The sequence below is a fragment of the Heloderma suspectum genome, chromosome 7, assembly GCF_057233095.1.
Source record: "Heloderma suspectum isolate Gila_16-S chromosome 7, 16-S_ref, whole genome shotgun sequence".
In the NCBI taxonomy this organism is placed as follows: Eukaryota; Metazoa; Chordata; class Lepidosauria; order Squamata; family Helodermatidae; genus Heloderma; species Heloderma suspectum.
The window spans coordinates 3913731-3923612 of record NC_139464.1 but is presented as its reverse complement, the minus strand read 5'-3'; the positions used below and the strand labels follow the sequence as shown (position 1 = coordinate 3923612).

General features: G+C 55.7%; 1 protein-coding gene across 1 annotated transcript in view; it reads right to left on the bottom strand.

The window, feature by feature from the left end:
- Positions 1 to 90: 90 nt before the first annotated feature.
- Positions 91 to 9882, bottom strand: part of KCP (kielin cysteine rich BMP regulator) — an 84903-nt gene continuing 75111 nt past the window's right edge. Inside the window, exons 52-58 of the mRNA XM_084811422.1 lie at positions 7108 to 7250; positions 5098 to 5270; positions 4344 to 4455; positions 3985 to 4086; positions 2969 to 3133; positions 2083 to 2392; positions 91 to 694 (exon numbers count right to left, since the gene is read on the bottom strand). Coding sequence (XP_084667548.1) covers positions 477 to 694; positions 2083 to 2392; positions 2969 to 3133; positions 3985 to 4086; positions 4344 to 4455; positions 5098 to 5270; positions 7108 to 7250 — 1223 coding nt within the window. The 3' untranslated portion in view covers positions 91 to 476. The remainder of the gene's footprint in view (positions 695 to 2082; positions 2393 to 2968; positions 3134 to 3984; positions 4087 to 4343; positions 4456 to 5097; positions 5271 to 7107; positions 7251 to 9882) is intronic.

The window sequence follows — 9882 nt, the reverse complement described above, 5'->3', positions numbered from 1 at the left end:
GCTGGAGGGAGACCTGGGAACATTCTGGACCCAAAGCAAAGGAAGGAATCACTGTTCCGTGAAATGTCAGCATAAATTATGCCACTTGTACGTTTACTTGGGTTTGCATAATTTATTCTGGTTTCACAATTCAAACTTTCATCTAGTTTTGAGACTTTTTTTTGGCATGGAAGGAAGCCATTTCCAACTTTCCTTCTCGGTCACGAGGACTAGAATCATGTCTTTAATGAATGCTGAAATGCTCAGATGAAACATGCCACGCTGGAGGGCAAATTCTGCCCTTGCACAGCATACCGGTTGCTGTGCCACTGATTTCCTTCCAGAGAGAGTGAGCGTGCTGGGGCGTGTGAGGGCATGTTTCGCCTTGGCTGCCAAAAGTGCCCCCAGAACATCAGGGAAGACCCCCTGCTAAAGTCCCCAGCTTCAGGGCGATGTGGGCTGATGGCTCCCCAGAGACCATCTGATTCCGCCCCGGCTCAGAGGGTGCCGTGGAGGACGCGGGGGCAGGCCTCGGGCAGAATGCAGTGAGCCTCGTGTTCCACCAGCCCTGCAGGGCACTGGCAGCCCGGCACACAGGGCTTGAAGCAGTGGGCCTCCAGCACGCCCGGTGGCACGGCATGGTTGAAGCAGGTCTTGGGGCAGCGGGGGCCGCATTCGTCAAACACGTAGCCCCGGTCTTGGGGGCAGCCCACAGCTGTAGGGGGAGAGAGAGAGACAAGGTGAGGGGGGGCCACAAGGGGAAGACCCGGCCTGAGGGGACAGCGGCCTGGTTCTCACCGAGAAGGTGCTGTGCCTGTGTCTGGGCCACTTCAGACAGCTGGTGGGGGCGCACGTGACTGAGGGGCTTTTAAAACATGCCGGGATTTGTGTTTTAAAACATCCCTCCACGTAGAAATGCTGATATGTTGGGAGGAAAAGGTTGCAGTTGAGCCTTCTCCTTGACACCCTAGATTTCTACATGCAGGTCCCCTCTTCTGTATTCAGAAGAGGGGACCTGCATTCAGAAGCATTCAGTCCTGTGAGCCTCCACCCCCCACTATGAAGTGGTGCAGCCAAAGTGACAACTAGACCTTGGCTTGGAGGATGGAGGGGGAGGATAAGACCCTTCAGGTCCCCCTCGCCTGGCCACGGCCTGGTGCCCCTTTCTTCCCTCCACCCTCTTCACCCCAGGATCACTTGCGATGCTGCTGAGACTCAATGCTGAGGTCATCAGATGGGGGGGGGGGGCTGAGGCTGCGAAGATCGTGGTTTGCATAGGGCCACCAACAGAGCTAATGGCAGAGGCGAGCTTTGACGCTCCTGATTTGTAGCTCCGTCTCTTAGCTGCTACGCTACACCAGACCTCACCGAGATTTGATAAACCACTCCCGTGGTTACAGGACACAACCAGGAAAAGAAGGGAACAGTGAGCCTTCACCGGTTGCAGACAAAGCAGGAGCAAAGAGTCCATTCTGCTGGCCTAATCAAGCTTTTCCACTCTTTAATGGGCCCTTCTTTGAGATTTGCAAAGCTGTGTCAGATGCCCTTCCTATGGTAAGTTCAGTCTCCTTTGAAGTGTTGCAGCATGCTCTGCTTTCAGAACGGCTTCTGCCCGGAGCAATAGCCTTTCCCTAGAACTGCCTGGAGTACCCTTCCCCAGTGTGATGCCTCCAGTTGTGCCGGACTGGCTGGGAGATGCTGGGAGTTGTAGTCCAACACATCTGGAGGGCACCAGGTTGATAAAAGCTGCTCGAGATGGGGACTGCTTCCTCCACCCCCCATCCAGACAGCACCGACTAGGCTGCTGGCACTAGATACATGTGGTAGCAGAGGAGAGACTAGGTAACGGAAGCACCCCCCACGGGGCTGACAGCAGGCACACGGGGGGGGGGGGGAGATACTTGCGCAGTCCCGTGCACACCTCCTTCCCTGCCTGCTCTGCAGCCTCGTCTTCTGTCCCTCCTTCCCCCTTGGCTCAGCCACGCTGCAGCTCCCCACCTCCTGTCTGAGTTTCTGCCTCGCCCTAAGGAGCTGGTCAAAAGACAAAGGAGCCGGGGGGGGGGGGTGCATCTGCGGGCCTTGCGAGGCGGGCCAGGTCCTCACCGCAGAGGGTGGGCGAACGCCAGTGCAGCACCAGCCCGGCACGGCGACACTGGGCGGCGTAGGCCTCCAAGACCTCACAGAGGCAGTCCTCGCTGCTGGTGGCCCCGCAGGCGCAGAGGTCATACACGCAGGCGGCGAAGAAGGGCTCCGGCAGGACGGCGGCGTGGCAGCGCTGGAATGGCGGCGCCTGGAGCACTCTGCAGCGAGCGTTGGCCTCTTTGCGGTAGCGGTAGCCCGACTCCTTGCAGGGGTCCGCGTCTGTCCCCTCGGCACAGTGGCTGCCTTCTCCCGTGGCACTGGCAGCGGCCACCTGGGCCAAAGAAACGCGAGCCCTGTTCACACGGGCGCAAGGGCAAGACCCCAGGCTGCCCCCCCATGGGGGGAAAGCTTCCCTCCGTTGGTTGGTACCGAGGGAGGCCTCGGCGTTCTTATCTTTAGCCCCCTGCCCCCTGCCCGGCTAGAAAAGAAGGGACTGGGGGAGGGAAGGTTTGAACTTCCCCTGCCCATGCATGGGTCGCAATCATGTGCTTACTTTAGAGAAAGTGAGAGTCAGCCACACGCTACATATTTAATATATGGCGTTGCTTGACTCTCAAGACATGCATATCCTTCCCTCATGTTCTCCTGCCTCCATTTCTCCCCCGTCCTCTGTTGGCTTCCTGGGGGTGATTTCTAGATTGTAAACCCTTTGGGGCAGGGACTTGACCTCTCGCACTTTAAGCACCACACTCACTGATGACACTGTGCAGACAACGGCAAACTTGTCCTGATGGGGCGGCCCTCCTTTTCCCTTCCCACCCTATCAAGGCTCCCTTGGGATTCTGTGGCCCTGGCTTCGGGGGGAGGGGGGCTAGCACACCTCCCGCCACCTCCTCCCTGCCTTTACCTTCCAGCTGTTGCCAAAAGCTGCCTCTGACAGGGTCAGGTGCCCGGAGCGCAGCCGCAGGTCGTCCTGGGGGTAGTTATTGAAGTTGCCGCACAGCCCGCAGGTGCGGCCTTTGTACGTGCCGGGCACGCTGACCTCCAGGTGGGAGCGGCCGTTCCAGAGCACCTGGCATGGGGGGGGGGGGGGAGGGACAGAGATGGGTCCCCAAAGCCCAGTTGCTTTGCAGCCACCCAAAGACGCCCTTCCCCAGATGCGGACCTCCCATGAATCACAGCACGGCAGACGCAGATGCCCAGGGCAGCGAAGCCGGGCTGCTGCTGCGGGTGAGAGAGGGGCCCTGTGCCACAGCCTTGCCCAATGCTGTGCCCTCCAGATGCGTTGGACTGCAACCCCATCAGCACACCGTTGGCCGTGTGGGCTGGGGATGAGGGGAGCTGTAGTCCAACACCTCGGCAGAAGGCTGATCTCTCGGGTCGGGCGTGCTCCCACACACCTCTTATCCATTTGAGCGTGGCTTGTGTGGGAGACCTTCCCGGCGGATCGTGCTCCCTGTTACTTAGCAAGTGGGCTGGGCTGCTATCCAAATACCCGACACACACAGACACCCCCCCTACAGCAGCCTCCCACCATCCCCAGGCAGCACGCCCAGCAGTTGTGCTGCCTGGGGATGATGGCTCTTGCAGCCCAACACATCCGGAGGGCCCCTGGCTGGCGAAGGGCGCCGCATGGTCACAGGCCAAGGGTGTTGGGGGGCCGGGCTGTCCATCCTCCTGGCACCTGCGTGCACTGCAGATGACGCTGCTGTCACACAGGCGACCCACGGCAAGGGGGCTCGTGCAGAGGGGCTCCCTGCAAACTGTGCCCATCGCTTTCCCTTGGGAGGCCCCTCGCAGATGCCGCTCACCTGAGAGGCCAGAGAAGTGGCATCTTCCCCTTCCCCTTCCCCGCAGCCCTCAACCCACTACCCTGGGATGCTTCCCACTCCCCCCCCGCAAGCCGCCCTACCCCCTCTGCACCTTGACGCCGATGTTGGTGCTCAGCAGGAGGGCACTGGCCTGGCGCTCCACGTACAGGTATGGCTCCTTCAGGAAGGGCAGCGTCACGGCCTGGGTGTCCACCTGGTGAGGACGGGAAGAGCTGGCTCGGGCTGCTGCCTTTGCCTGTGGCGGGCATGCATGCCGACACGCCCGGATGCCCAGGCCTCGTGGCAGGGGTGGGGGGGACAGGCACCAGGATGATGGGGAGGGGCCTGGATCCCGCCTGCTCCCCCAGGGCAACTGCCGAGACCCCCGGTGCACTGGTGCCTCTCCCAAGCTCCAGCTTACAAGGAGGATTTCTGGGGGGAACAGCCCACCAGAGCCCTCCCGCTCCTCACCATGACGATGTGGTCTTGGAGCAGCTGCACAGCGGTGTCCCCGATCAGCACAGCCACTTCCTTGGTCCAGGACACGCCGTGGCGCCCACGGTCCTCGTTGGTCACATGGATGCTGTCACGGGGGGGAGTCCGGAGTCAGCGAGGGTGCTGCGGGGCTAAGTCAGGCCCTCCTTTTGCAAGGGCAAAGGGGAGCCCAAAGCCTCCCATGCTGGAGCGCACCCCCCAAAAGGCTGGTGCCGAACGGCTGCGGAAGCACCTCCCGAGCGGCCATAGGAACGCACTGAATTTCAGAGTGGCCACTGGGGTGCATCATGTGCAGCGCAGGATCCAACCCACCCCGATTCATCCGCATAGCCATTCCGACAGACCATGCCTTTCGTTCTGGGTTTTCATGGGCGTGGCCTGAAATCCACTGCGTCAGCAGCCAGTCGCCCTGGATGCGATGCATCCCAATGGCTGTTCTGACATGCAAGGAGCTCTTTCCGAAGGGACCGCTGTATTTCAGCGCCCACCCTCTGCCCTTCGTTGCAGTTTGCCCCTTCTTACCATCATGGGTTCCCTTTGCTTCAAGGGCAACAGCAACCATGGGTTCCTTCCCCAGCCCCCAAATTGGAGCCCCCCTTCCCCTCTAGAACTGCGACCGCACCAAGGCATATGCTGACGGCACGGCTCCCCCTCCCCCAAATTCAGGTGCCCTCCGATTAACAGCCCATGGATTAACTGCTAGGAAGTGAGCGTGTGTGTGGGGGCTCACCTGAACGCTTCCCCATCGCAGTCCTGGGCGAGGATGTACGTGCAGCTGCCCTGGAAGTGGACCATTCTGCCGTCGAAAGTGCGGTAGTGCGGGTCCCCGAAGGCCACACAGGTTGCAGGACGTGGGATGCAGCGTGGGCAACACATGCCGGGGACCAAGGTGGGCGTCTCATCCTGCCAGGGAAGGGAAGGGGTGAGAGTCTCAGGACTGCATCACGCCTCCCCCCTCCCACAAGTCAGACAACTCTCTGCTCCAGACCGTGTTAAGCTGCCACAGGCCGCGTCAGACCAGGGCTCTATCCCAACTCTGCTACCTGGCAAGAGACTCCTCTGCCTGAATCCTCAGGAGCAGTGGTGCGGTGGAGCCGGGGCTCACAGGGATGCACCCCCAGGACTTTTTGATTAGCAGGGATGCTGATGCCATCTGCCCCCTGCCTCCTCAGCATTCCTGGTCCCTCTGAGCTTAGCAGCAATCCTCACAGTAGCTGGTGGGAAATGCATTTTCACAGCAACAATGTATTGTCCTCTGTTGTAAAATTGCCTGTTCGTGGATAGGGATAGCCTAACCATGGCAATCCATGCACTGGCAACCTCACGATTAGACTACTGCAATATGCTCTGTGTGGGGCTGCCCTTGTGTGCGGTTCAGAAGCTGCAGTTTGTGCAGAAGCCAGCAGCTGGGCTGTGCATGGGACACCCAGCTATGCTCACATAACATCTGTGTTGACAGAACTGCACCGGCTGCCTATAAGCTACAAAGCCCTAAACAACTTGGGACCAGGATACCTAGCAGACCGCCTTCCCTTATACATTTCCAGGTGACCTTTAAGATTGTCAGAGGAGGCTGTGCTGGTCATTCCAAAATTAACGGAATGTCGCCATGCAAGACCCTGATGGTGGGCCTTCTCGGCAGTGGCACCACCTTGGAAAACCCTCCCTTGTGCAGTTTGGGAGACAGAAAATGTGGCATCCTTCCAACGCCTCCTGAAAACACACTTGTTCACTCAGGCTTTGCCTGGGCTGTAACCGAGGGCACCATCCTATGGGAATAGTCGGCTGCTTCTGAGCTCGGAATGGGCCGACAACCCAATGTGGGGTGGGCGAAGCATGGACGGGATCCTCCCCTCCGTGCTCCAGCTGCCCTTCATTCATGGCTAGACAGCTGATTTTGGCTGTCTAGCTGGGGTGTGCGTGCGGGGGGGGGGAGAGGCTGGATGGCACATGGGAAGTGTTGTAACGATGCTTCCGTGGTCCTCTCCCCACCCCCAGGAACACCCCCTCTTCGGCTGCTCTGTGCTGCTCTTATGAGCACGGAGCCAGGGATGAACCGCACCACCTATGAGGCGGCGGGGCCGGGACCAAGGAGTCGTGTTTCTGGGAACCAAAACATTCTGTGTCCATCTAGACACTGTCTAGTGCCCTAGATCAATCATGCTGCTTCATCTTATTGCTTTTATTGTATTTGGATTTGTTTGTAATGTTGTGTTTTGAATACTGAATTTTAAATGTGATTTTAATATTTATATGTGAACGGCTTAGGGATTTGATTATATTTAGTGGTATATAAATATCACAGAGAAGCAAACAAATAAATAAATGTGAAGTGTCTGGGGGTGGTTTGGTCTTGAATGGGCAGTTCAGACCCCTTGGCTTTACAGCAGGCCTGCTCCTGGTGGAGGTGAAAACCATGAGCACCGGCTGGCTGGTATGAATCAACACTGCGGCCGGTGTTTTTGGCCTCTCCTTGGGGGTGTGGCTATGGAGACTGTCATGATGAACACCTGCACTTCAAAATGCACTGCTGCACCAGCGCTTGGGGGAGCTGTTTGGCGGCAGGAACAGAAAGGCCATCCCTGGAATGCAGCTGAGCCCCTGCAACAGGGAAGAAAGCAGCAGCAGCAGCGACGCCCCGCTCCCAGGGGCAGCCCTCAGGCAGCTGCCCCAAGAAGGTGCCCCCACCCCCGAGGGCCTTGGAGTCACTTGCCCCTCCCCTCCAAGCCCCCCAACTCACAGCAGCACAGGCGGTCGGGGGGCATCGCTCACTCCGGCAGTGCACCTCTCCGGACATGCAGGTGCAGGTCGTGCATTCGTCCACCTGCCAGTCCTCGTTGGACTGGAAGGTCTGGCCCTGGCGGGAGCAGCTGCTGCCAGGATCTGGGGGGAAAAGACCGGAAGGGTGCTTGGCTCCTTGTCATCTGAGCATGGACCATTTTCCTGGAGTGCAGCTGGGCTCTTTCACCATAACACTTTAGAGCGCTTTTAGGTGTTGCAAGCACTTTCCCTCATCGTCCAGTCATAATCCTGACAAACAGCCCTGTAAGGTAAGTCAGCATTATTATCCTCTATGTTGCGGATGAGTGGATGGAGGCTGAGAGAGAGTGGCTTGTCTAAGGTTGCCTGCTGCGTTCAGGGTGGAGGCAAGATTCGAACCAGGGCCTTCCTGATTTGTATCCCAGTCACTTTAAGTCACTGAAGATTTCAGGCTTGTGGGAGGTACTGTGTTTTTTTTAGAAGAGCCCTGGATGCAGAAGGGGAGGGCGTCGAGCTCTGCGTCCAGTGCTTTGGGGAGCAGGGCAGCCCAGCCCCTTAATGGCAGCAATTCTAAACAACCAGAGGAAAAATACAGAGCGGATAAAGAACTGAAATGAGAAGGGGGTTCCTCGGCGTGAAGGAGATTAGAGGGAGTGGTGGAAACAACAAGGATTTAAAACAGATTATAAACTGCTTCCTCATGGGCAATAAAAAGCAATGCAGGTCAAGCCCTGGAACTTTATCCTCGAAGGAATCAGGACTCAGCAGACCTAAGCATGCATGCTGGCGAACAAACTTTTCCAAACCAGGACTGCGAATGGGGTAGCAACCTCACAGCCTCAGGCAGATTCTCAGTCAACAGATTTAATTTCCTTCAATAATACGACACCCATGAACCACAAGTGTCCCGTAGTACAAAAATCAGCAACAGCTCCACACTCGCCGATACATCAAATGGAACAATTGTTACAATCTTCACTGCCTCCTGCAAGTGATGAAAACCTAATTCCATGCCATTCTTCAGCTCCCTTTTTGCTTCGTACTCGCTTGGATGCCACCTTATTTCAACCAGCTAAACGATGCCTGCGTAGCAGACTCCCTCCCAGAAGTGATTTACAAGGTTTCAAGGATAGTCCCTGTCCCTCCTTTTCTGTCCTCCAAATGATGACACAGTTAAACCACTTGGAGGTGCCGTCCTTTACGATGCAGTCTCAGAAAATAACCCCCTGTATGTTCCACAGAGCACTGGTTTGAAAGATCATCTCTTGGCTGAACATGGTACTATAGAAATCACTATAGAATCCTTGGGGAGGCCTGTCTCCACTATGGAGTCTTCTCCCGAACTCTCAGATTGACTGTCAGTCTTCCCAACCAAACCTCTCTGTGCTTTCATGGAATATAGCAGGGTGGAAAAACAAAAGCAGCGATGATTCCTTTATAAATTACATCTCTAAATTTGACATCTTGATGTTACAAGAGACCTGGGCTCTGGACAAAATGGCTTTGTTGGCCACCAGCTCCACGCCTCCTCTAGTGACAAGAAGCTACGGCCTAGGGGTGGCCTAGGCATTTTTGTTTATACACGGCTTTGCGTGTCATTGACTAATTTCCCTTCTCTTAATCAGTTTGCAATTGCAATAACAATCAAATTTAATCAGTCTAACACGTTACTATCTTCCTCCCCAACGACTTTGTTCACAGATCAACACGCTATGGCAAGACTTAGAATTATATATTGAAAATCTGATAATAACCACTCAGATTACACAAGTACTTATTGGGGTTGATTTCAGTGCCAGACTGGGACCAGAGGACACTGCTCTCTATGCTCATCATCACCTCTGTCCCCCTGAAAGGCCAATTTTCTTTCCTACAAACTCCCGCCTTCCAAAAGATACTATCTGTAGCTATGCTGGACTATGCCTGGCCCAAACGTCATACTGTTTGGACTTACGTATTCTAAATGGAAATGTTACCAGTGACATCCCAGGAGAATACACATTCTGGTCAGGTACCAGGATGAGTGCTATAGACTGCTTGGTCTCTTCACGTAATCCGTTAAACCCTGTGGATCACTGGAGATAGACAATCGGCTTGACAGCGATCGTCTTCCCTTGACTCTGGCCCTAAAGCCCCTTGAGTGCCTTATGCATGGAGTTGCTGCCTTCCAGCCTAACATGGAGGCTGATATCAGAACCACTAAGATCAGACGAATTGAGAAGGTGGACAGGTCTGTTATGAAGTTGCTAAATGCTGATCATTCCCACAAGATCCATTCTTCCATTCTCACAACGGGCACAAACTTGGAATTCTAGATGTTTATGAGACTCTGATCAACGCACTAAAGGCTCATTTAACAGTTAAAAACTCGGGGAAGCATCAGACTATCCAGTTCAGATCCAAGAGCTGGTTTGACCAGGACTATATTTATGCTAAGAAAGGCCTGATTGCTAAATTTAGGGCCCACAAGGAAAATCCCTTAGTGGTTTCATCGGCTGACCTAATACTGTGCAAAAAATGTTATAAAACCGCGCTTAAGGCCAAAAAGAAGTGTGCTCAAAAAGTGGGGTGGGAACAGCTTATTCATGCTGTGAGGTCCAAGGATACGGCCTCCTTCCGGCGTCTGACTACAATGCTTCCTACCTGTGGCCCAACATGTCTGGGCTGTCATATTTCTTCTGAGACACGGGAGACACATTTCCGTGCACTATATGCGGTACAGGAGGCACCCACTTTTCGGATGGAGTCTCAGGAC